This window comes from Megascapheus bottae, chromosome 2 (assembly GCF_031878675.1).
Source record: "Megascapheus bottae isolate mThoBot1 chromosome 2, mThoBot2.hap1, whole genome shotgun sequence".
NCBI lineage: Eukaryota > Metazoa > Chordata > Mammalia > Rodentia > Geomyidae > Megascapheus > Megascapheus bottae.
Genome location: NC_143510.1, coordinates 36,938,688 through 36,966,239, shown reverse-complemented (window position 1 = coordinate 36,966,239; position 27,552 = coordinate 36,938,688). Strand labels below are relative to the sequence as shown.

The 27,552-nt window shown below is 40.6% G+C and overlaps 1 protein-coding gene across 2 annotated transcripts in view; it reads left to right on the top strand.

Moving 5' to 3' along the window:
* Positions 1 to 27,552, top strand: part of Foxp1 (forkhead box P1) — a 574,139-nt gene that overhangs the window by 480,714 nt on the left and 65,873 nt on the right. For both annotated transcript variants that reach the window (XM_090323968.1, XM_090323960.1), the window contains 3 exons: positions 265 to 354; positions 5,704 to 5,857; positions 11,696 to 11,900. In XM_090323968.1, coding sequence (XP_090180094.1) covers positions 265 to 354; positions 5,704 to 5,857; positions 11,696 to 11,900 — 449 coding nt within the window. The remainder of the gene's footprint in view (positions 1 to 264; positions 355 to 5,703; positions 5,858 to 11,695; positions 11,901 to 27,552) is intronic.

Below are 27,552 nucleotides of genomic sequence, written 5' to 3'. Positions count from 1 at the left end.
CTTGCTTTCTTTTAATTAATTTGTGTAGAAAATGGTATGTTTTTCATCAGCTCATTTTTGAGATTAGTCCTCAAACAATAATGCAAGAATAGTCAGTGTGTGTGTGGAATATATTGTTGAGGATCAAACTAAAGGTCAGGCCATGATATAGATGAAAGGATGCTATTTTTCAAATCACAGTTTGTGTATGACACTGAAAAAAAAAAAGGCAGTGGCTTGTCACTACCCAGCATTACTTACCGCGTCTTCCTCTTTCCTTTGTAGCAGCAGCTTCAAGAGTTTTATAAAAAACAACAAGAACAGTTGCAGCTTCAACTTTTACAACAACAACATGTTGGGAAACAGCCGAAAGAGGTACGGACGACGATCCATATTTTACTTTCAAACCACAGATCCCAGAGGACTATCTCATGGCTATTAAACTGTCATTCATCTTTTAAATGATTGCACAACGGAGCTGACTATCGCTTCTCGGCTTTCAGACCGAGAGTTATTGTCCTGTTTGCGATCATATATATAATCATATATATATATATGTTCCCCCCCCTTTAGGTTCCATTTGCTGGTTGCCACATATTTTTACCGTATGGCTGCATACGGACCTGTGTGAGAGGTTCAGGAATCTTGTGGCTAGAATCACGTGGGCTTCTTGAGCCAACTGATGCAACTGAGAACTAGCTCGTAGATAGGAGGAGTGACGTGGCATAAGATTTTCTATGGATATACTTTTCGTTTTTTACTAGCTCTGGGAGATTGGATGGATAATGATATCCTTTTCCATTAGAAGACTAATTCTGAAAGAAGAAATAAGAAAGAGTATGCTCAGACATCCCAGTTTTTAACTGTCTCTAGAAAGGTGTGCATATCATAAGTGCAAAAGGCACACACTCGAGTTAGGGGAGACACTGGCTTGAGATATGCATGATTACTTATGGGCAAGGCAGGAAAGGTCTGTGTGTGTGTGCTCAGTGCTTTACACTGGCGGTAAGCTACTCTTCTGGGCTCGCCCACTCAGATAGGAGACAAGTTATAGTACTGGACGGAGTATGAAGCCTTCCAGCTCACCTGCTGTACAGTGCATTGTGAGTAAGACTGCATCAAGGAGTTTTGCACATATCCCTTATGAGGACATCTCCCCATTCCAGAGCTCTCCAATAGTTCAATTTGTTCCCATGGGGTTTTAGAGTAGTTCAATAAGCTTACATGTTGTCCTAGGTATGGCATACTTTGTAATTCTCTGAACAGTGCATGGTCCTTTTTCATGGCTTCTGTGAATGCCCTGTGCATTTGACCACTGCTTTCATTGGCGTGGAGGAAAAGAATCTTCCCGCTCACTCACCTCGTCCCTGTCCCTCGCATTCGTATAAAGTCAGACAGCGCTAATCTTACACACAGGAATAACCCAGACGGTCTCCCTGGACCGGCTCCTCCCTCTACACAAATTGGGTACATTTCCCGTGCTTTGCCAAGTTTTCACCCTAGAGCAGGACGGCCTGTAAACCCCTGCAGAGTAGGGGCAGTTTTAGGGTGAAAGGGAGGAGGTGTTTTAATGAAAATGCTGACACAACCTTAAGTACAGTGGCGCTACCCGGGTGCTGCTATAATAAAAAAGGGAACAGATTAAAAAGTGTCTAAAATGTAAATCTAAAGGACTAACAGTAATTAAAATGGAAATGGCGCAGGGAGGGAAGGCATGTAATTGTGAGATATCACTGTGCGGAAGGTTCTCAGCTTTGTTTTCCTGGCTGTTTTTCTAATTCAGCAGGGCTTACTCATCAGTGGCAGTTCAATGCGCGTTAATGACTCTGGGATTGCAGGCATCACTCTGGACAAAGAAATGATTATTGTGCGGTCAAAAGAAGTTCAAAGACAAGAAGGGAATTTCAGTTTTTTTCCTTAGAGATCCACATTCAAGAGCATATAAATTAAGCCAAATGTTAAAAACCACAGTCTGAAAGCTGACTTCAAAGTCACAACTCTCTAATTAATGAACTGCGAGCTTCAGTTTGGACAAGTTGTGGTTTGATGCGCCCATAAATCAACATGACAGGCCTGTTTCACAGTCTCAGACAGCGCTTGTCATTGAGACACATCAGATGTAAACAGAGCAGAAAAAAGAAGGGATATGAAGGAGGTGCAATTGATCAACAGAATTGGTAAAAACCCCCTTTTGGAGCACATTATGCATGATCACAGGAAATGGTTACAGCCTCAAGAGGTTTCCCCTTCTGCTGTTGCTTTTTTGAATCCGATTTCTAACAGCCTTCAAAAGGGAGAATAAGAATCGCAGAGTTTCTCCCCTGTGGCTTGCAGGCAATAACCCCCTGTTGTTATTTTGTGCTCCTTTCTTTTCAAAGGCATCAAAATTTAGTTTTTTAAAGATCTTTAACTCTATATTTGAAGACAAACAAAAAAGGGCTGCCACTGTCATTCTTATCAGTTACTGGGGATTGTGTTCTTCCTTTCTCTTGCCACTTCTTATTAACCTCCTATTTGGTCTGTTAGACATAGTTTGGAATGCACGTCTGCATGCTGGGAGAACATGAAAGTTCAGATGAGCTCCAAGGACCCAGAAAGAAATGGGATGGAGAAAGTTGGTCAGTAGAAGGAAGGATGCAAGTTAACTCTTCCAAATTGTTCTTGTCAGGGAGGCAAGCACCAACAGGCTAGTGCTGGCCAGGGTGGGGAGATTTAGGGAAGGAGGATGAGAAGGGAAAACCTGGTGCCCTGTACCAGGACCAGATGAGACACAGAAGCCACCATTTTAGTATCTACCTCTAAGACAACTAGATCCAAGCACTGTTCTCTCTCTTAGGCAAATGCAGATGACCTAGGAGATGGGTGACTTTCAGTATCCCCAGAGATGCAGACTTGTGGCCTTTTTAGGGTTGATAATGCCAGCAGACTAGTAAGGATGGCAGTTATCAACACTGTTATAAAGAAACAAGGTCCTTTCATTCCTGAGATGGGAGAGTTCAGTCTCCTGAAATTATCATTGAGGTGATGATCCTTTTGTGCTAAAAGAGTCACGTGGTAGCAGTTTCATGATGTGGCCTGGTGGTTATTTATGATTTTTAACAAGGTTTGCACTTGGATGTTAACAGATGGATGAAGTATATTAATTTAGTGAACCACGGGTCATTAAAGACTTGTAATTTTATATTGTCAAGTGTATCTCACCCTTCTTTCCTTATTTCTGGATTAGACCCTCAACCCAAACAATATGCCTTTGCTGCCTTTTTTTTTTTTTCTTGGCCCAAAGTTGTCTTGAGATGTTTCCTTGAGAAACTGGCTCCATATTGGGTCAGACCCAAGACATTCTTCAGAAGATAGATGCTCATTGGCACAACCAACATGGCCATTAAAAGGACTCCCTCTTTAATACAGATAGTGTCAAAAAAATACAGAGGGTGTCAAGAAAATGAGGCAAAATTCCCTTTAAATCAAGCTTCAGGGGGAAAAAAAAGATGCCATCCTGTGGGGGTGAGGTGGGCTGAGTTGATTGTTTAAAAAGGGCCGTTTGTCCTGGGCAGTTATGACAGTTTATGTTAGGTAGTAGGGAGTAGCCAAAGAAAGGAAAACAGACCTTTGACTGCAGCTCTAGGGAGGGGATCTGAAACACAGGGTTTATCAGGGTATTTTAGCATTTTAACACTGACGACTGACCTGTCAGAGACTGTTCAGAGACCTTTTTTGTATGCATTCAATTGTGAGAAGTAAACAAATGGAATCGTATCCTGTGTTTGGTTACTGGGTGGAGAGCATAGTTTGGCAACCAGTGTTGCTTTTAAATTCTTTTCTTTGGACAATGGGCCTTGTATACTTTTATATCCTGGCTTTTCAAACGTGGACAGCTTTCATGAGCCTTTCCTAGGGATGGCCACAGAGACAACAGCAAAGGCATCAGTCATTTTATATAAATACACAATTTTTTAAACATTTCATTTACAGTAAGACAGGAAATGCCCTCCCTGCCACCATCCTCCCTCGCCCTTATATCCTACTTCCACAAGAACTAATTCCCCCCTTCTTTTATTGTATCAATGTTTATTCTCCTTCTTCCCTACCCCCCACTTTTTTATGTCCTAAGTTAATATCAGTTGAAAGAGTGAAAAAAATCACTTGGACATGAATATAACTATCACTGGGTTTTACATTAATGTGATAACATGGGAAGGGGTGAAAACAATTGGATCATTTTCTGCATGCTGTTCTTAAAATGAAAACACGGGCTTTTCATTTAAATTTATTTAAATTTTTGTTGTTCCCGGTATAGAATTTGTTTTTTGGAGTGAAACTCAATTAACTCTCTCAGTGGCGTGGTAGTAAGTCTGAAATTGGTTGCTAATATGAGAATGATTTTTTTTCTTTTTCTTCCTTTTTTTATTTTTCTTTTTTTTCTCCTGTAAAATAAACTATATGGAGCTAGAGAGGAAGCCCCCATATTCTCTCTTTGAACTTTGCATCAGAAGGTCTTGGTGCACCGGCCCTTTTATGGATGTATCAGATCTAGGTCATGCATTAGGTTAAGTGAATGCACTTGTTTGTGAAGTGTAGTTATTAACCAGAACAGGCAGACTATTAAAGGGTTGGGTAGTATTTGATAGTTGCCAAATTCTCTCTGACCTTTTGAGTAAGCTACTCAGAATTAGGAAGAAATCTTCTTTTTTTTCTTGAAGATTTTTTATTAAAATTTTTTCAAAATCCCAGTTTGGGAAGGGTTAATTTCCCTTTCTAATTGTTAGCCATGCTGCGGCCAGGACCTCCACCTTTGTATGATTCCTAGCAGATTAAGGATATTAGATAATTTCCTTCTATTTATTGTACTGGTGCACTATATTATCTTTCTATCACTCAGATAATTACTGAGGAAATCTACATTAATTGGGGGGGCTGGAGCAAGGCCCACTAAACACAAGAATGATGTATTGATGTTTTACACAACAAAAGTTTCCCCCCTTGTTATTGTCCAATCAAGATATTTATCATATCCGAAAGCCCCTTCTTTTCAAGAACAAAGCAGACTGGGGTCTCGGGACCAGCAAGGAGACCTAGGCATTTCTGAGACTAAAGCCAAGTTAAGGATCTGCAGCTTAGTGTCATATCGCTCCTATTAAGCCCTCAGAGTCGAGTACGATGTTGTTTGCTAAATTATGAATGTGTGTAATTAAAATCTAGAGGCTGTTTCTATGAAAGATTTACAATGTTATTTCATCGTTTGTCATGGCTAATTAACAATATTAGATGAAGTTTTTCTTCTTCAAAGGTCTGATTTTTTCTCATTTATTTATGTCAGAAGTGATAAACAGAGTAGTTACAGGCTCCTGCCCATACAGGCCAGGCGGGAGGCACCTTGTTCTCTTCACACCTCCAAGGTTCAGGGTTCAAATCCCTCCAGACTGTAGTGGTGCTATGAGCTTTCAAGCATTGAAAAATGATACATTTCAAAGTCTGAAGGTTTCTATCTTGATGACCACACTCAGACTGTTCCAACCAGAGAGCCAGGTGACTTAGGTGAGTCAGTCTTTCTAGGAGAGCAGATAGGAGAGTAGCCTGTGACATTGAGCCCTCCAGGAGCTCTGGTGACATTCTCAGTGTTAGAAGTTGGCGAATTTCAAAATATCTACACTTTGAACTTTCCTTGGGAAGTGGGCAACTCATGTGTTGTTTTATTTTTTTTCTTTCTTTCCCCATGTCTTACAGCAACAGCAGGTGGCTTCCCAGCAGTTGGCTTTTCAGCAGCAGCTCTTACAGATGCAGCAGCTACAGCAGCAGCACCTCCTGTCTTTGCAGCGCCAAGGCCTCTTAACTATCCAGCCAGGGCAGCCTGCCCTTCCCCTCCAACCACTTGCCCAAGGTATGCCTTGATCACACAGACAGCAAGATGGCCCCATGGGGGACTTTGAGAGGAAAGGGTGAGATGTCTTTTAGTGTCATCCAAAGTGGAAGGGCTCGTAACAGAAGTTGCAGAGCCTGCTAGTGTCTGAAACTCAGTTGGGGGTGGGGAGACAGGGAATCTGAATTCTCAGCAGAAGGGAGTGTTACCTCTTGTAAATCAGCATGGATCTGGAAACAAAGTGAAATGTGACCTGGACCTTCCTAAACATCTAATGGAATCTTGGAACTTTTCAGTTTGATGCCACGAAAGACTTATTTTGAAGGCTATTGCTGGTCACTTTAAGGCAAATCTGATTTAGTATACTTTAAGTCTTACTAGTGCTTCATAGTATTTTTGAGTGTTTAAGAATAAATTCAGGTTTATTTTTTATTCATGATGGTAGTCAGTCTGGTTTTTTAAATAATTTTCTTTGTTATTTTTTTAATTTGTTGATTTTTGAGCAAGTTAGTTTTATACCCCATTTTTAATTCTTCAAAAAGTGGGTTTCCTTCAAAAGTGACAAAAGAGCATAGATTTCATGAAAGCCTTTTGAAAAACTAGTTACATCTTATGCCAAAGTGGTTGATTGGATATTGAAGAGAGTTGTGGGGAGTACCCTTGGCTTAAGCACCTCTGACTTCCACATGTCTGATATGGAGCAAATGGATTATTGAGAACTAGAAAGGAAGAAAGACAGAGGGAGGGTGAAGACTGTAGGAAAAACTGTCCAGCCTGTACTTTAAAATCTAGTTTACCCTCTGTGTAGTTGTTTCTGTAGTATCTATACACATAAGTCAACCCTGTGTTGAAAGCAATCCAGAATAAAAGATGTTTGCGTCTGTTCTGAACATAACAGACTTTTTTTTTTCTTGCCATTCATCACTTAGCATTACAGTATAATGACTATGGTCATAGCATTCACATTGATGCATTCAGTGTCATAGAGTAAGCCAGAGGTGATAGTGAGCAGAAGGATGGAGGATGTGTGTAGGTTCTGTGCAAATATTGTGTCATTTTATATTAGGGATTGGAGCATCCTTGGATCTCAGTGTTCTGGGTACAGCCCCATGGATACCCAAGGATGACCGATGGCACCACTGGCTATAGTTGCTTCTTCCAGGCCTGTGTGCTTTCAGTTGTACATCTGAATGTGTATGTCATGTGCCTTAAAAGCAGATGACTTACTACCACTTTGGGTGTTTTAGACTCACTTGCTTCTGAAAAATGTTGAAAATGTGAGACCTTTTTTGTGATGCTTAAAGTGTGGCCATTTGTCTAGTTGCTTGGTATCCTGTGGGGTATCTCTTGAGTTTAAGTCATCTTTGGATCAACCATACCAACCTCTGTCCCTTAAGCTTGTTTTGTTTGTGTGTGTTTGTTTTGCTCTCCCTCCCTCCCTCCCTCCCTCCCTCTCCCTGTCCTATAGCTTGAACTCAGGGCCTGGGCCCTGTCCACTTTAGTATACCCCTTTAATCCACTGTGCTACTTCCTTCTTTTCTGGTTTTTATGTTTTTGAGATGGGGGTCTCTTCATGATTCTCGGGCTGCTCTTCAACTCCTAAGCTCAAGTGATCCTCCTGCCTTAGATCCTTCAGAGGTGGGATTACAGGCACAAGCCACGGTGTCTGGCTTGCTCTTTCCCCTTTTGCTCTTTATACGCTTGCTGTTATTTTCATTTTTATTTTGGCTTTTAATATGTAACCCTGTGCTTTTTCCTCTTTTGACTTCCCTTTTGCCCCTGTTCCACATTTCTGCCATGATGACTCAGTTGCTTCTATTACTGATCAAATGGAAGCTCTGTGACTGAGCCTATACAAGGGGAAAAGGAAGGCCACATGGGCTAAGAATGCAATTGTATGCTTGCATAGTGTTATGAGGAGTATTAATTACACCCTCTGGTTTATTGTTGAAACATGGCAGGCTGTTCTGCCCCACCTTCTGGACTCATGCTTTACCTTCTCTCATCGTTTCCCACCGCTCCTATACTATTAAGTTTTCTCCCTAGAGTTCATTGTTATAGTACATCAGTTAAGCTGTCCAAAAGAGGGCAATTGGGCAGTGACAAGACAAGCTCATGTGTAATGTGAAAGAAATGAATGTGGTGATGCATGAAGTGTAATCTCTGCAGTAACATACCAGAGACACCAGTAGGTAATTCGCTAGCCATGGCATTGATTGATATGCTTAGCAGTGTGCTGTAACTATTAGCCCCCGCGACATTAGGAAGGGGCATATTTAAAGGGTCTCGGATGTGTTCCCAAGGTGGCATACATGTAAATATTTCTGGTACCAGCCTCTTACAGAAACTGAACCATATTGTCAGTTGCTATCACTCCTGAATCAAGAGGTTAGTTCTGTCTCCCTACCCCCTCAGCCAAAGTGGCTTGAGAATTCAGGCATGTTGGACTACAACACAATTCTTTTTTATCAGAGAGATGATGGCTTAAAACTGATGTCATTATGAGGTTTAAATCAACTTTCTGCTTGCTTGAACATGGTCACCTGGGTATGGATGTACAAGGACAGAAAAAGGTTGATCAACTCTGTTTGTCTTTGAGCCAGTGATACCTGGGGTTGTAAAATTGAGTTCCATGAACGGTAATCTGTCAACTGTCCCCACAACATACATTTTTTAAACCTGTGCCTGCGTTTTCTTTTATAATGAAGGGACTAGTTGTCCTGAAAAAAATAAAAATAAAAAACAGAAATGTAGCCAGGCATAGGGGTTTTGTGTTTAAAATGCTGGTAATGCTGGTTTCATAATAAAATCACCAAGATTCTTTTATATACCCGTTTATGGCATTTGTTAAGTACTTTAAATCTGTGTGGAAATCTGAAAATGTAGAAAGAGAAAGGGATATTTTAAAGACTTTCCTCTCTCTTCCGCAAGCCCCTAAAGGTTTTTTTTTATTATAAAACGGAGGCATAATTTTTGTTGCTGTTTTTCAGATTATTACAGGGCTCTCTTCTCTTTTGCATAATTAGCATATCTATTTTCATCCTCTGTTCTTCCCTAGCACCAGTAATTTTATATAGAAATATTCTTTTACTATCATGTCAACCTTTTTAAGTTTTAAAAATGTAAAGTCTTTAAGCAGAAGAAAATTGCATGCTTGGTTATATACCTGTTCATGGATTTGTCTAAGTTGATCCTGTTACTCCATTTTGAAAGAAATGGGTGCTTTCTGGAGATTGGATATCAGATCATCAGATGAGAAATTAGCTTTTCTTTTATTAGTCTTAATTCTACCCAGAGTAAAATTAAGTGTTCATCGAATTCACTATTGGCCTTCATGAACAAGGAGATGAGGAGAGCAATTTGACTTCTTTTTTGTTAAGGCTGATGAGAATATTCTTGTGTATAATTGCCACTAGAAGGTTGGACCAAGATGTACCACTTTGTCGTGTTCTGAGTTACCAGAGTACCACCACCCTGCCAGTCTGTCAGCCTACTGGGACTGAGGAGTGGTAAGAAGTCACATTAATGTAGTAAGTGTAACAAGTGGCCGGTGTTCCACGTTTGTCCTGATTTGCAAACAAATAATGTACTTTTGAAGCATCTTCAAGGTGCTGCATTTGCTCTGAAGGCAGGTGTGAACACAGTTGTTAGAACCAGTTCTCGGGTAACTGACCCATGATTCAATTAGTGGAAGTTGAAAAATAGGAGGTTTGTTCTTTTCACGTGTTGATGCGCTAGAAAATAAAAATAGGTGTTGACTTGTGTGGTTTTTCTATCAGGTTTTTCATCAGCAGACAGGGCTATTCGAGGTTGTTTCAGTTGAGCCAACAGTGGCTGGAGGGTCGGTATTGTGGCAGGTAATTGTCGGTGTGCAGAGTGCAGAGGTTTGCCTGTTGGCTGCAGCACTGCCCACCTGTCACTTGGAAAGGTGATTGAAAAATCATAGCCCAGATGCAGCAAAACCGGACATGGGATTGTGTAGTGACCTTTCCCTTTGTTTAATCTGCCTCTGAGGTTTAATTTCAGGGGGCAAGTAATAATTGAATATGCCTAATAATTAAATGCTCATTTGGGACAAAATCCATCAAAATATAATTGGCATTTGATTTTCTTTTAAGAAGGGAGAAGAAAACTGAGTTGGCGGTTGGAAAATGCAGTCTAGGGGTATCTGACCATGTAATGCATCATTTGGAGGTTCCTTTATAATATACATTAATTACAGATACTTGAGCATAGGAACATTTTTTTTTTCCTGGAGAGGAGAACCCTTAGGAGAGACCAACTGGTTTTGTTATGCTCCTCTCAGAAAGGCGGGGAAGGTTATTGGTCTACTGTGCAATAATTTACTCCTCTTTGATATGCAAACGATCCACGGTGAATATAAAAAAATCCTATCAGACTCATTTCACAGTTCTTAACCACTGGGATTCTCTGGAGTCCGTCGCCTCATTAGACCACTGCTCTCCAATGCTAGCATAATTAAAATCTTTAACAGTTTAGCAAAGTAAAGATGTTTGGCTGATCACGTTGAGATGATTATCTATCCATTGTATTCTAAATGGCAAAAATAAATTAAATTTAGACCTTGGCATTTTTTTATTATGTGTTGCAAATGAATATAATGCATACAGCCTTCTTTAATTCAATACCTTTTGGTGTGGTAAGAAACATGCCTGTTTCGGCTGCTGCTCTATACCCAGAAATTGGCACCCTTTCTCATTAGAGAACTGTGTTAGCCTTGATTGAGACAATGAACTACCATCCACATATGCCAGTTCTAATGTAGAGTCACCTTAGGATGTGTCCCAGATATAGGATTTCTCCTTGGTGTGCTTTCAAATAAAGCTGCTTCTGTTGGTCGGGGGTATTAGGTGGATTTCAAAGCCTATCTTCTGTGTGCGTGCACGTACTAGGGTGCATGCTGAGGTCGGATGTAGAAGCCAGGCCTATGTATTCATTCTATCGGGATAAAGACTTAGTACTCTACAACAGTGAGATTAATGGTCCTGATTGTATCTCTTCTTGGGGAAAATACAGGTTGACACTTCCTTCTTAAAACCCCTGCCCGTTTGTGACCCCCCCCTTAAAAAAACAGGAGCACTCTATTACTCCAAGCTTATTTTACGTTTTTATTTTATTCCGTAATGGTTCATTAGCACTGATCTAAGAAATGACAGTAATAATAGTGTTACTTGTATAAAAAAGTTACACACTTTTCCAGTAGACACATCCATCAATTAAGCATGTGGTACTAGAAGCCAAAATTAATGAGGAAGATAGGTGTGTTAATGAAATAATCATAGTATAATCAATTTGACTGTTAAAAGTTGAGAAGCATTTCAGGAAGGCGATACGAATTCATAATTTATGTCTAAAAGTGATTAATAAAAACTATATTTAATAACAAAGCTATTTGTCATCATTTAAGACTTAAGCACAAAAATTATTCATTTTGTAGCTCATGTTGTCATAAGGATATAGTCGAATAAATTTATCTCAAGCCCTTCTGGGTGTCTAAAAATATGGTAGTGTCTCTCTACGTTTTTCCCAAAATTGAGAAACCACATTTTGGATGGATGGAGGCAGACTGTTGTTACAAAATACCAGTGTTTGAATCCTTTCCCTGGGTGTCTGTCATGTGGGCTGAAGCCCTTCAGCTGGGCTGCTCTGTAAGAGAGGTTTTATTACTACTGTATTTGCCTCAGTTGGGAGGGGAAGGAGGGGGGAGAAACCCAACCTACACACACCAAAAAGCCCCCTAACACTAGGCTTTGTTTACTGACTCTTTGATTTAATTACTGTTTGAAGAGGACGGAATTAGCTGTTAATTGATTTAATTATCCAATTTGTTTGTTTCAGGCATGATTCCAACAGAACTGCAGCAGCTCTGGAAAGAAGTGACAAGTGCTCACTCGGCAGAAGAAACCACGGGCAGTAATCACAGCAGTTTGGATCTGACCACGACATGTGTCTCTTCCTCTGCACCTTCCAAGACCTCCTTAATCATGAACCCCCATGCCTCTACCAATGGACAGCTCTCGGTCCACACTCCCAAAAGGGAAAGGTAGGAATGAGCCATCGTCCATTTATACCTGGGGATGGTCAAGTGGCCCATGGTGGGTGTGGCCTGGCTCTGCCATATCTCCCTAGTCCCTAATTGAGTTCTCTTGTGACTCGAGTATGCATATAATTATATACACATGAAGGATGTATTCAGTAGGTTTTGGGTGGGTGTGAAGCATCTAATTATTTTCACCTTTTCAACACAGAATTAGCACTTTTGTAGATATGTTCTCAGTATAGAAGCGCAGGCAGAAGTCTTGAAGCTTTTCATTGGAGGGGTTGGATTTCAAGACTTCCAGGCTGACTCTTTCTGCCAAGTGCTCTCTCCATGCAAGCTGAATTCTTTGGCTCTGAGCATCTTCTCAGGGAACAGTAATGTCTGCTGTGGGCAATTTTGAACTGTGGTTTGAGAAAACATAAAACTTATGATAGTCTACACTGTCCCTCTTGAAGGAGGAAAAGCCATCTTTTTCATACTCTGTCCCTAAAGCACGTAGCCTTTTTAGAATAGATACTGACATGGTATAGGGGTTGGAAGGGTGGGGGAGGGGGAGATGAAGAGGATGGAGGGATGGAAGGGTATGGTGTGTGACCATTCACATCCATCTATAGCATATTTTGTTGTGACTGAAATATATTAACATCATCCATGCTGCTGCATTCCTGTTTGGAAGTTGAGATATTATATTCTTAAAGATTCCAAGATTCAAATCAGTGTAAGCTAATGCTAGGGTTGTTTTAGAGAGATCCGGAATATATCATGTTAGTGTAGAGTTCTAAGAAAATAAAGCTGTTCATTCATATTATATCCTAGCACTCAGAAGCATTATTAATACTGCTGTTGGAATGCTTATCCAAAGTGGAATATCTAATGCTTCTAAAATTAACAACTTTTTTCAGTTGACTATTTCAAAAATATTTCATCTATATTTCATATGCAAAGCTTGCAGACCTAGAAAGAGAAGAAACTTTCAAAGTAGCATGTGATAGCAAATGTCATTTTTCTATCTGGGATAAAAAAATAAATTCAGTAATTTGTTGTTATTTATTCCTTGAAGGAAAGGTTTATTCGTTTCAGTTAAGTAATGTTAATGGCATGTGCTTCTCAAAATATTGAGTGTTAAGCAATTAGATATTATCTTTGTATCAGAAAAGATTATCTGAATGTTTGTATCATGAAGTTCTGAATAATGATGCTTTAGTCAACAGTGGGCCTCAATACCGTGGTGATTGCCTAAGATTTCTTATAGCGCCAGGTCTTTCTCCTGTACTTGTGGTGGTGGTCTTATAAACACACCTCCTGTGCTGACAGTCACATAAGACTCAAGCATGTACAATTATGAACACATCATTATACTTGGAAGTGACAATAAACAACAGTGACTATTTCGAATCCTTGATAATCATTATTTTAGAGGATTCCTTTTTTACCTGTGCAGAATACATTGGGTGTACTTGGCATGCTGTGGTAGGATGGTACAATGGCAACAACTTTACCCATGCATCGCTTTTTTTTTTTTTCCCCAGTCCTGGGTCTTGAACACAGGGCCTGGGCATTGTCCCTGAGCTTCTTTTTCTCAAGACTAGCACTCTACCACTTGAGCCACAGTGCCACTTCTGACTTTTTCTGTGTATGTGGTACTGAGGAATAGAACTCAGGGCTTCATGCATGCTAGGCAAGCACTCTACCACTAAGCCACATTGCTAAATCATCCATATATCTGTTACCTGACTTCCAACTTTTCTCTTGTGCTTATTTGCTCTGCATGGCCCTAGGAGCAATAGACTAACACACACACACACACACACACACACACACACACACACACACACACACACACACAAATTAAAAATACTAGAAATGAAGAAGGCTGGCTGCCAGTGGCTCACACCTGTAATCCGAGCGACTCAGGAGGCTGAGATCTGAGGATCAAGGTTCAAAGCCAGCCCAGGCAAAAAAGTTCATATAACTATTACCTCTAATTAATTTATATCAGAAAACCAGAAGTGTCATTGTAGCTTTAAAATAGTAGATGCTAACCTTGAATGCAAAGGCCAGGGGACAGTGCTCAGTGTTCAAGCCCCACAACTGACAAAAAACAAAAAGAAGAATGGTGAACAATGAGATTTAGTTTAAAGCCACTAAAGAAAAGGCGACTTACACTTCTGCTGGGGTGGAAATTCATGTCTGGAAGCCAATCTTAGCTCTTGCCTTGGAATCTCTTATAATGTCTTTAGAATATATTTTTATAGACTAGAAATCCTTAAGTTTGCTTTCAAGGAAACGTTCTAGACTGTCATCCTTTGTGGAACTTGCTCTTCACGTCCTGAGGTTGATGCTTTCAATTTTATTTATTTATTATTTTATTTTTATTTTGTTTTATTGCTGGGGTATTGCATGCAGGGGTTACAGTTACATTCGTCAAGTAGTGGGTGCTTACCATTTAGTGTGGTGCAACTGACTTCCATCTTTATCCGTAGGCAGAGCAGGGGGCCATGCACTGAAAAAAAAATGCTGACTAGTGCACTTAAGGTATTTGTTGCAATCTTGTCAGCCACTGTGGAGCCTGCCTAGATTTCCTGGGACACAGAAATCTCTTCTTGTTTAGATGCACTGGGCTCAGTTTCATCTTAAAAGGTTATATATCTGCAGTCAGGTGATGGCTTAAAAGAAGGTGAGCAATAGAAGAATAACCCTTTTCAGGTCTTAAGGCACATTTGAAAGTAAATGGATCTAAGAGACAGTCTGATTCCAAAAGAGTAAGTTTTGTTTAACTTTTTTTTAATGGTCTTTATTTGTCTGAATAAATGTCGTGTTTAATCTTCATTATTCTCCATGCCCAAATTTGAGTCTGGATGGTACAAGAATTCAGATTTCTATGAGCCTGAATCTGGATATAAAAACAGGCTGAGTTGTTCAACTGAACAGGCAAAGAGGAAACAACTATGGAATTATATGCCATTAACTTATCTCTTGCCATTAACTTATATTCCATTAACTTATATTACCTGGCAGGTTCTTAGGTAGATATTTTATTTTGTCTCTGGTGCTGGATATCAAAGCCAGGACTTCATGCGTGCTAAACCAAGCACACACAATACAACTCACTTACACCTGCAACTTTGACCAGAACATTTTAACTGAACATGTCCAGGATGACAAATGGAACACCATAAGTTAAAAGTAACTCAGCAGCTTGATGGTAAAGAATTGACCATAAAAACATCAATACTGTTAGCCAGCTTTGGTTAGAGGTACATAGAGTGTCCTGTGTCATTAGATTATTATGGTTAATCTTTACATCCTATGTATGATACCAGGTTTAACTAGAAAACGATAAAGGAGAGGAGAAAAAAAATATAGCCAGTACAGAAAGTATATCTTCACTAGTACGTGGGGTTGGTGCTAGCCTCAAGAGCTCCTTGTCACTGCTTTACAGATATTCTTTTTGTGAAGTGCGTGTCTTTTTTCCATGCTCTCCTGTGATTTCTGTGTAACTGGGCAAATAAGAGTTCCCCCAGTCCCCACCCCTACACACACACACACACACACACACACACACGCACACGCACGCACCATGAATAATAATCTAGCCTTCCAAACTGTAGCCTGGGTTAGTAGCTTTGAGGATGTTTTCTTGATGGATCTGAGAGTGCCTTGGAAATGGCTTGGAGAAGGAAGTAGGGCTGGAAGAGTCGGTGTTTGTTGCTGAGTAGCTGGATGGCTAATATCCTCCCCGGGTTCCTACAGCCTTAGGACACCATGCCCTCCTACTCTTGCCCCCTGCATTTTGCAGCTCCTGTGAGCATCTACAGCCACAGCAGCAGCTCTGGGGTTTGGTGAGCTGCAATCTGTTAAGGAGATAAATAATGTGCTTGGCACGACACTCCTACTCTCCTCTTTAATTTGTCTTACACAAGGAAAATTATAATTAAATCATTCAGGGTAAACCCTTGAGTGTAGGAAAGGGGGGAAAAACACACTTTGGTAAAGATTGCCAATAGAAACCCACTTCCCTGTTGTGCAGGGTAGAGCATTTATCAATATTCAGCACTGTTCCAGAGGGAGGAGTGGTCCGTGTGATTTGTGAGGCGGATGCCAAAGCTCAAATCAAGGCTTGTTAAACATCCCATTCCCGTGCAGTCCCGGACCACAGGCATCATTAGAATTCAGTACTGGTGTCGTACTTCGTGCCTTGATTTTTCTCTCGACAGTTTAATAATGTGGTATTGTGCTGATTATATATAAATCCATTGGTACCATGAATATACCTCTGTTGTCAATGCCTCAAAGAAGTGTAGCAGAGATGGAGTTCAGTGGACAGAAGCTGGGCAGGAGTTCCAGGAAGGAGCAGGTACATGCAAACTTGTGACTCCTATTTTCTTTATGGAGGAGGAGCAAGGAGTCTTAATTCTCTGTAACAGGACAAAACTCAGGACCAAGATACTTGTCAATGGGAAGGTACTGTCTTGTCATTGTCTACCCTTTAGAAAAATTTTCAAGTTTTGCTGTCAGTAAACAGAAATCAACTGAGTGCAAATGAAACATTTATTAAAATGCTAAATTTAGTAAGTCCTTTGAGCCCCTTGGATCAAAGCAGCTATGTAAATACAAATAGCAATTACTACTTAAGGAATTGCTTGAATTAAAGTTCTAAATATCACATTATAGGAGGGTACACTGGGGAAGGGGAAAGGAAACATTTATTCTATTCCTTCTCTGTGCCTAGTGTCCTTCAATTCTGGCGTGAGGAGTGATGTCTGATTTTACCCACTAGTATGGAAGACTGTACCCATTTTATAGATGGGGAAAGTGAACTGTAGAAAGTAAATAGCTAATCAACCATCTTGAGACCTACTTAGTAGCATATTGGAAATCCACCTTTAGCTCTTTAATTTTTACTTTTCAAAACAGGGTTTAACGTTTCTGTGCATGATAGAAAATGGTTGTGTTAAGTGTGTACTCTCAAGTTGGTGACCCTAAAGTACAATTTTAAATTTAAATTAATTTCAGTAACACACTTATTGACAACTTACTTTGTGCAAAATTTGACTTATAATGGAGAAAGTACCAGAATTTTTGCTTTCTATGATATCCTAGTCCTTTTATGAAGTGGACAGGCCCCAAATATAAGTGACTTCTAGAATAAACAGTAAGTGCATCAAGAACTGCAGTGAACGCCTGCAGAAATTGCACAGAGGCTTATGCAAAGCAAGGCCACCTATTTCAGGAGCTGCCTTCTGTCCTGCATCCTTACTGAGCATCATGCTACCATCATAATTTTTATTTCAGCTGACTTCTAGAAGCCATTCTTTTTCCTTACTGACCCTTGCCTGCTTTTGCCTTTAGTACAATCATTAGTCGATGTTTTTCAACTTGAGAATTTCTCAGATGCATAGATCTTCTAAGTATTTTTACCTCGCTAAGGCTTCCGTAAGCATTTGGGAGAAGTTGCATTAAACTCTGAAAGAATTGTGGTTGCATGGCCTTGGTTTTCTCCACAGCCATCAGAATGTCCTCTGAATCACATGTCCTACTCCAGGCCGTTTTGGCTGTGCGTCTAACCTTCAGTCTGTGATGTCTGTCTTTCCCTTTCATTTCCACTCCACCCAGCCCATGTTTTGCAGTGGCTTACATTTTCTTCTGCATTCCACACTTGGCAGCTGCCTCTAAATAACCCCTGCAGGTTTTTGCTTGGCTAGTGTACTTTTGGACAATTTCATTTAATAGACAATCTCTGTTTCTGATTTGCACCTTCTTGACATACTGCCATATATTTGTCTGTATTACAATAACATTTGTGTTTATGGTCCTTGATAATTTTGAAAGGCAAGGACTTTGAAGTACACACATGCCTGATATGTTGATTTTCTTTCATCTGTTCTGAAACTGAATTTTTTATTGGTGAATAAATAGTAAGTCGTGCTTTTGGTTTAATTACTAAAAATTCAAGAAGTTTGTTTTCAGAACGCTTCCAGACACACAAGCCTTTCACATTTTCATGCTCTCACACTGGCATTTAGGGCCTGATGAGCCAAAATTTTGAGCAGTAAATTCTATTTCCTATTCCTCTGAAATAAGTTAGCTTGTTTGTGTTTTGGAAAACAGGTAAGGATTTTTTTTTTCCTTTAGAGCACTGAGAGAAAACATTTTATCCTAATTCTTTCTTTCCACTAGAGTCTTTTGGAAAATGTGGTCAAATTATCTTACCTTCAATATTGTTCCCATTGTATCCTTCCAAATATCCGTTGAGGGATGTGAATGATCTATAGGATATTCTGGCCAATTATGAGCCAGCATCCAAATTCAGCCAGCTGTAGGGGTTTTTTTGTTTATTTTTGTAAATAAAGTTTTAGTGTGACATATTCATGCTCATCATTTATGTGCCTATGTCCATCTCCATGCTACCAAGTCATTTTAGCCAAAGCCAGGTAGCCTACCAACAAACCAACCCGATTTATTCTCTGAGTACTTTGGGGGAGACACAGTTTATCAAATTCCCCAGTGACAATTTAATATTGATTTGTTTTCTTGTTTTGGTGCTTCATTAAATACAAAATATTTTCAGGTCTCCCTCATGAAGACTTGACCTTGGTTGTTCTAGGCAGATAAGGAACATTATACTTTCATACCCAAGTCATCGACCAGTGGCTTTGATGTGATGTAAAGCTTGTGAGGAATTCAGAGTCATGGTCGCCACCCCCCGCCCCTCATAGACAGGATGGAGATGTGCACAGTAGCATTTATACACATGATATATCTAAGACTCAGGAAAAAAAATGATAACCTATAGAAGTGTTGCTGGTAGTCAGTGACTGTTCAGTGACTAGATCTCAGGTAGACAGCTCTAATGAGCATGTGTTTGACCAGAATCTCCTTTGGGTTAAGTTTTTGGGGGTCTAGACTGGACCATAAACCACCAATGACTGAAACCTTGGACCAGACTTATCTATTCTACCATAATTTAGAAGAATCCCTCAAATCTGTCTGATGTCAGTTTTCCTTCTTCCCACAACCTCATCTTTTTGCCAGGGGAGAAATTAGGAGGTGGGAAACCAGGATTGAAACCACTGTGGCTGGGGAAATCTTGTCAGATGTGGGGGACAGGGTATAGAAACTGCTGTAGCCATCTTCAGAGGCCTAAAATACAGGCTGCATCACCAGCCCTTGGTCTGTCTACATGAAAAGCAACTTATTTAGGGGGGAAAAAAGTTCTTACTCTGGAGGCTAATCAACATTTTGCTCACTAAACATACTACTAGATGTTTGGCAGCATTCAAGCTCTTGAGAGCTGTGATGTATTTGCCCTATTGCTGAAAATCAGTTGCCTCTGGGTGTTAGAAGAAGAAGAGTTCTTCTAGGAGAGTGTGACACAGCGCCTTGTCACCTCCTGTCATCCACTCCTATGGGGAGGACAAGGAGAGAAAAAAATCTTTGAAATGTTGGCATGCCACAAGGGAAAGGTTTATAGGTTTTCTTGACTGTTCACTTTGTGAAGTGATTTAAAAAAAAACCTCGGCTATTATTGACTAACAGCTGTTGTATTCTACCTCAATAAAGTGCCTTTTACCATAACACAGCATCATTAGACTCTATAAATCTTTTCCTATTTATTGTGCTTAAATGATAAATGCCTCCCTATAAAATGACATCATTGATCTAAAGAGTGATGTCCCTTTTATAAGTTTCTTTTATATTTGGTTTGTCTTCATTCATTTCCTTTGGCCATAATACAATGGGAATCTCCACTGGAAGACTATTTTAGGTAGAATAGACCATATCTTCTACCCCAAACCATATTGGAGTCCCTTAGTTGCTTTGATACTGTCCATATTCTTTTCTATGACAGGCTCTTGCTGCTGATAGTGTGTCTTCGTTTTTTCCCATGCAACACAAGCCTTAGCCAGCAGCTACCTATTTGGCAGAGCTTGCGTTTGGGTGGAAGGACCTGTACACTAGGGTCTGAAGGAAAGTGAATGGGGAAAACACAATACCAGCCAGACTTTGGGAAACCGTTAGGAATCTGCCCCCTATGCTGACTTTTATCCTTTCCCTTTTAAAAGACATTTGTTGACCTACCCATGGTTGCTTCTTGTGTGGAGTGAATCCCAATGCTTCTTGGGTAGATTGTAGAGCCATCCAGAAGTAGAGAGGGAAGCTGAGAATGGCTTCTAGAATGCTGTGTGGCTTGGAGAAAACAAATGTCACTTGATTTAGCTGTCAGCGACAACTAAAGATCCTATTTCTTAAGCCAGTTAATGAGGCCAGCTAAGAAGGGACCAGTGCCAGAGACCTAAAGAGAAGTCCTATTGCGGTTTTTCCAAGATTTGCAAAGATGCTTTTCTTTGCACTGCTGTTCTATTTGTTCTATTCTTTTTTTTTCTTTTCTTTTCCTTTTACTCCTTTGCAGGGACTTCCTCTTTAGCCTAGCTCCGTCTTTCCAAGGAAGCTCCCACTCAGCTGACTGACTCACTGGGGTAATGCAAATGAGGCCGGTACATATGTACAACATTCCTGAAGTTCTTTATTCCACCCCCTTTTGTAATCAGGCGAGGCCTAAGTATATTAGAAAGTATATTCTCCTCATTAAGACAATAGTAGAGGCTCACAAAGGGGGAATGTTAATATGTGTTCCAGCTTGTCACTTCTGCCTTTGTGAATACAGAAGATAACCGTTCCTTTGGGAAACTATTTCGGGGAATTGGGCAACAGATATGCTAGCCAAAGGATTCTCTCTATTGTCATTTTTCCTCTCTGAGTGTACTCAAAAATAACATCGCTGCCATTACACAGACAGAGTACAATTGCCACAGCCCAGGTGGCGTTAATATGGGACAATCCCCTGGGCACATGTTGCCAAGAGTTATACAGCTTGTTCAGTGTCTCCGTCCATATGGCAGTGTGTCCCATTCACAGAAAGGCATAGGGGCCAGCTCGGGTGGGGACCGTGGTCATTGTAGTGTGAGGAGTCGGCTTCTGTTCCAGGCACCTTGGTGTACAGTGTGTTGTGTCGTAGATCTGAGTCTTAACAGGAGCACATGCTGTGTACACACCATCTCATTCCACTGGGAAGAAATGAATTAGCGGCACTGCTGCTTCCCTGTTTCTCCTTCCTCTTCTTTTAGAAGCTTGGGGTTAATGTACTAAGCAAGTTGTAAAGGTGGTGTAGACAGTATTCTCAGTGAAGGGGAGTGTTCTGGGAGTGGCTGTGGGGAGATTACATACATTCTCTGCAGGGATTCTTCCCCAAACTTTGTTTTTTGTTCTTTCTGTGTTAATCTCCCCTTTCCCCCTTTTTGCTTTCAGCTGTGAAAATTATTCTCATTGCCCACAGAGGATTGTTGGGCATTGTTGTTGTTTTTGTTATTGTAGCTGTTGATTTTTAAGACTTAAAAGGAAAATAGGGGGCCGGGAGTTTGGCCTAGTATAGAGTGCTTGCCTAGCATGCACAAAGACCCGGGTTCGATTCCTTGGTACCACATACATACAAAAAAGCCAGAAGTGGTGCTATGGCTCAAATGGTAGAGCTCTAGCCTTGAGAAAGCCCAAGGACAGTGCTCAGGCTCTGAGCTTAAGCCCAGGACTGGCAAAAAAAAAAAAAGGAAAATAAAAAAAAGGGGGCTATTAGGAGCCTTAGAAATCTGAGAGACAGGCATGCCAGCAAAGGAGATTTTTCCAGTGAGGAAGGAGGAAGGTCGGGAGGGGTTAAAAGGCGGTTAGGCAAAGCCTTCTCTCTTTATATACTGTACCCACATGTTGTTCTGCTTTGGGGTAACTGTTTGTGTTCTTGTTTGGTAAACAAACAGAACCCATAGCAACTGTAACCCATGATATTTATACAACCTGTAAGACTTCCCTAAACAAAGGGACATACTTTTATGACCTTCAGATTTAATTCCTTTTATAGTCTTCAGAGGAAGCATGCCATCAGATGCCAGGCTCCTGTCTTTCTTCTTTCTTTTGTTTCCTCCTTTTTTTTCTTTTTAAAAAATACTTTGAGGTCTATCTTTGATGGATCTTTAGTGGAACATGTATTTTACATCTTGGCTGTGAATGTTAAAAGAGTTTGAGGATCTCCGATAGCAGAAGGGAAAGAGCTGAAGTATTGGGGAAAATGATGTGGTATTTGCTTTCAAAGGGTCTTTGTAGTTATCGGGTAGAATTCCAAGTCATTCTCCACCCAGAAGGTGGTATGCTATCCACTGACATTATTACCATGCAGCTAGGAGTTAGGTTGGTATCTATGGTTTTATCTCTATCTCTTCATCTGAAATATTGGTGAATACATTCTCCTCCCCAGGAGCCCCTATATTCAACTCACATTTCTCCGTATGAGTCATATTTACGACAAGAACAAGATGTCTCGTGTTAAAGATCAGTGTGAGAAATAAATGGCAGTTTACTTTAATTAGAAAAAAAATTGACACCAAGAGCTGGAATAATCCAGTGGCGTTTGAATAAATTAGAGTATGGTGAAGACAGAAATAAAAAAGGCACTTAACAAGGATAAATGGGAAGTTGTCCCCAGTTCAACAGAAAATGCATTCCAAAGTGGGACAGAAGTCAGGGGACAATAGTAACATGTTTCTGTTCACCAAGGCATGCCAAATACTTTGCCTGTGCCAAGGGTCCTCAGCTCTGGGTCTTACAATTATGAGCTCTACCAAATCTCTGCCTGGCATTGACTGGGCTAGAGGAGAAAAGTAGAGCAAATACTCACTGCATAACGAAAAGAGAGTTAAATGTGGGGATTGAAGGGAAGTTGGAAAAGGAGCTAAGTTGACGAGGAAAGCTCAAGGCGAATTCTTCAAGCTAAGAGCAGAGGCAAAGGCCAGGAAGCAGAGGTAAAAGTAGAAACAGTTATTGTATTATGGCTCCTCATCTTACTCTGAAGGGTTACTAGTGTATATAAACTCCTAAACATGCTGGCCCACAGAATGCAGAATGCCTGTTTCAATCTCAGCATGCCTCTGATCACATCTGAAATGGGTATGATCTCAGGCCTTCCTTTACAAGCTAACCTACAAGGATAAATGAGCTAATGTATGATTGGTTGTTAGCTCACAGTAAGGATTCTGTACATATGCATAATTCTTCTTGTCATGAAATACTCAATATGGTATCATGTATAATCTGCAAAAATAAAATGAGCACTAGTGGAGTCCCAGTCTTGGTATCACGATTATTATCATACAAGAAATTCCACTAAGAAAAAGTTTTACCTCTCTTGTCTATACCACATCCCTGTCACTCTGGAAGATAAGCATACTAAATTTTGTTGCAAGAGACTAAAATTTCATAATCAGAAGAAAGTGAGTTAAAGAGTTATGGTCGGGAGCCATTAAGAAGAGTTCAGAAGCTGGGTGTCGGTGGCTCAAGCCTGTAATCCTAGCTACATTGGAGGCTGAGATCTGAGGATCAAGGTTCAAAGCCAGCCCAGGCACAAAAGTCCATGATACTCTCATCTCCAATGAACTACCCGAAAACTGGAAGTGGTGCTGTGGCTCAAGTGGTAGAGCTATAGCCTTAAGCTATAGAGCTCTCCTCTGGGACAGTGCCCAGGCCCAGACCAATCACAAAAGAAAAGAGAAAGAAGAGTTCAGTATCTGTTACACCTTGGCCTCCTGTGCTGTATGTGCATGTGTCCCTGTGTAGCCACTGACCTTCCTGCTGCCCCTCCCCCTACTCGAGGGCAATCACCAGAGCGTCTGTATGCCAGGATCTCAGGAAGAAAGGTCCCTGGGAAGAAGCACCTGCCAAACTGGCACATGTACAGGTTGATGGGCCTTGGCGCTGGTGTTCAGGAAGTCAGGGTAAAGCTTGGAAACATATCTTGAGCAGATTCTCAAGGACTGTCCTTCAAATTCCAACCATCATCCTGAAGTTGTGGCTTTCTCTGCGGGATGTGCATGTATTTACACGGTGGCTCTGGCCTTTGTCATCCCCTCAAGTTCCAAGGGACACAAAAGTAGTCCAGATTGTGATTACTTAGGAAATAAATCCCTCTCATTTCACAGAGCAGAAGCCTCAAGACTTCAACCATTAGAAACTTCCATTGCTGGCCTTTCTATCATTTGTAGGCGCTTTGGTTTTGTGCATTTACACTTTTTTTTCCCCTTTCAATTATGTGGTGTTTTAGTTCTCTGTCAACTTCTTCAATCTCTCAACAGCAACTGAAATCCTACTAGTATATTAAAACCCTGGTCATACATTGTAGCACTTGCACCAGGGTTGGTGGCATATGTCTACAGTCCCAACTACTTGATAGGTAGAGGAAAGAGGACAGACTGACCAGCAGAATTAGTATGAGGCTCTCACTTTAAAGCAAACATTTGGATGGCACTCTTATATGAATGTTGGGTGATTTCCAAACTATGTGATTACTCACCCCGATGGTACAAAAGCATACCCCTACTATTTATTAATCATGTGTGCTCATATTTTAATACATCGCCCATTTCAAAACCTCCCATGCTTACAGGGAGGTTAAATATGAAATGAACACACACATGAAGAAACCTTTGAGTCACTTACTCATGAATTATATAGGTCCTGACATGGAGATTCTGCTTTAGAAACTCAAGATGGAGCTTATCACAAAGTATGTACTCAATGAAACTTGCTGAATTAAAGGTAGAAAAGAGCTTGTTCTATTGAACATTAATGAAGTAGCTCAAAGTCCAGAGGAATGAAAGAAATGACACCCAGTAGGGAGGGATTCTCAGGAAACAGAAAATCTTGATGGTTTTAAGCCAGTGACTTCATGTCTTCTCTTTCCTAGCATACAGGAACCTGATTCTTGCTCTTCTGCAAAAATCCTGGAACTCTCGGAAGTCGTGTGCAGTTTTATACAAACTACTGGGGGCAGTGGCTGGATAAAATAAGAATGATTGTGGTAGCCTTTATTTACACGCACTGGCTTTCTGGGTATTGTTGGTTTCTGTAACATATGGATGAGATTCCACATCGACCTGTGTGACTCACCAGTGCAAACACTTGCATCCACATAATAGGAATGAATCCCACCTAATGGCATTAATAACTTTTGGATTAGTGGCCCCTGTGTCTGTGTTGACACAGTTGCTCACACCATTCTCTGGAAAGCTTTATGTTTTCCTAAGGAGATCCCAGTGTTAAAGCTGCCAGTGATAAACTCCTGCTTACAAACTCAGACTAGCCCTTGCTGGTATCCAACACAAAGGTTGGACCTGTGCTTCTTCCTCCTCCTTGCTCTGCTTATTCGTTCCCTCATCCCCTTGCAAACATAGGCCTTCTGTCCTTGTCACCACCTGCACACTCTGTGTGATTGGATTGTGATCTGAACATACCAACCAGCCTTGGGTTCCACAGGGGATGATTTTCTCCATGGGTCCATTGTCCTACTGTGCCACATACTGGTTTCTGAGAATCCAAATGGCATACCCCAGTGTAGCTGGGAAGAGAGGCAGGGCCTCCCTATCAGAGATAGTGCTGGTAATTAAACTGCCCAGATGTACTATGTGTTGTGGAGCCCAGAATGGTGTTTTAACTACTGGAAACCCAGTTGACCACATGTCATGTGGATGACCTATACATGAGATGGCACCGTATTTTCAGTGGCATGAATTGTCTTGAGAGCGTTGAGCGCACTCTGCTGTGCTGACATCGCCTCCACAGTACTTCTGTCCCCAGAACATCCCCAGGATGAGCTAGAGACTCTTCCTTCCCCATGGAACTTTTGTTACCAGGTGACTTCTGGACTAGTGGCTCTCACCTGTAATCTTAGCTACTCAGGAGACTGAGATCTGAGGATCTCAGTTTCGAATCCATCTCCAGTTAACTAGCAAAATGTTGGACTGGAAGTGTGGCTCAAGTGGTAGAGGTCATGAAAAGAAAGATGAACAACAGCAAGCCTTTGTAACCAGTACACACACACACACACACACACACACACACACACACACACACACACACACACACACAATGTGTCTTTTGACATGTACTGCTGGGTCAGCGCAAAGTTAATTGAGCTGCAAGCTGAGTCTCTTGAAGTCTCTATTTCCTACTCTACAGTCATATGAGGAACTGTTGCATTGTAGTGAGATTTATCATACCTCCTTTTTATGATTCATTATTGTACTTTCTTTAAACCTTGGTCACTTTTTAATTTAAACAAAGCCAGTCTGATCCTTTGAAATGACATCTGTGAAATCAGCAATGGGAGATGTTAGATTTTTTTATATATGTACAATAGAAATTAAAATAAGTCTAGAGAATTTGTATTCTTTCCGGACCTGGCATTGTGTGGAGCACATCACTGTTGGAATTTTCTTTTTAGTTGTACTGGGCTTTGAACTTGACATCAGATTTGTTTGGCAGGTGCTTTACTACTTGAGCCACACCTCTGACCTTCTATTTGGCCTGACTATTTTTTTAAGATATTGTCTCACCTTTTCCCCAGGGCAGCCTAGACTTTGATCCTATGTTTGCTTCCTGCCTTTACTAGGACAACTGGCATGAACCATCACACCCTTGTTTTTTGTTGCTGAAATGAGACTCTTGTGACCATTTTTTGTCATAGCTTCCTGAGTAGCTGTAATGACAGATGTGCCATCATGCCCAGCTATTGGTTGAGACAGGTTTTAGAAATTCTTCCCCTTCAAGATAGCCTTGAACCACAAGCGTGCCAATCTTGCCCATCCTGAGTAGTTTAGGATTACAAATGTGAGTCACGAGCTTCTGGTGGATGTTAGGACATTTCAGTGGATTCCCTCATTTTTGCAGTGAGGGGAACCCTCATTTAATATGTTCTGTGCTAGGTAGATAAAAATCCTGCTTTTGTGTTATTACTAGAATAACCCCAACCAATCATTTTCCTCTCTAAAATGATCCTTTATGAATGTTTTTTACTCCTCTACTTTGAAGTTTTGAGAGAGGAACAAGTCAGAGTTTAAGGACTGAAGTTTTGTGATGCTACCAAGTCCACTGAGTAAGCCATTATGTTAGAATATTTTTGATCAGTGCAATGTCTGACAAACATAGTCATTGACTTGACCCTGGCTAGTAAGAAGTTGGTATTTGGGAAACAAACAGAAAACAACCCTTTCTCCTGTGCTAAGTTCTTTCTGTAGCCTTTCCTGTTTTCATACATATATGTATTTTAAAAACCAAAGAAGAGCACTCCCTGTATAGAGTTCTTAAAGTGGTCCAGAAGGAGTTTTAGGCACCATCAGTTCTTAACCCGTGAGGTAGTCCAGAGTCACCCCTGCACCCATATCCTCATTATTGCCCTGCTTTTCTTTTCTTTTCTTTTTTTTAAATTTTATTTTCAGGGTAATGTATAAAGGGGTTACAGTTACATTTGTCAGGTGCATTACTTCTTGAACATTGATACCTCTTCTCATGTTTTTGTCCCCCTTTCCTTAACTCCCCCTACCCCCCATTATCTTTTTTTTCCAACTCTTCCCTTCCCTATTTCAAATAAACAAATAAATGTATATACAATACACAAGGTAACAAAGTCAGATACAGTAACCATATAAGTTTAATGATAAGGGGGAAAAAAGAGAAAAGAAATAAACTGCACATAGTACACTGAGAACAACACTCACAAAGATAAACCTCTTGTTTCCATGTCCTAGAGTTCATTTTGCTTAGTCTTATCCTATATGAC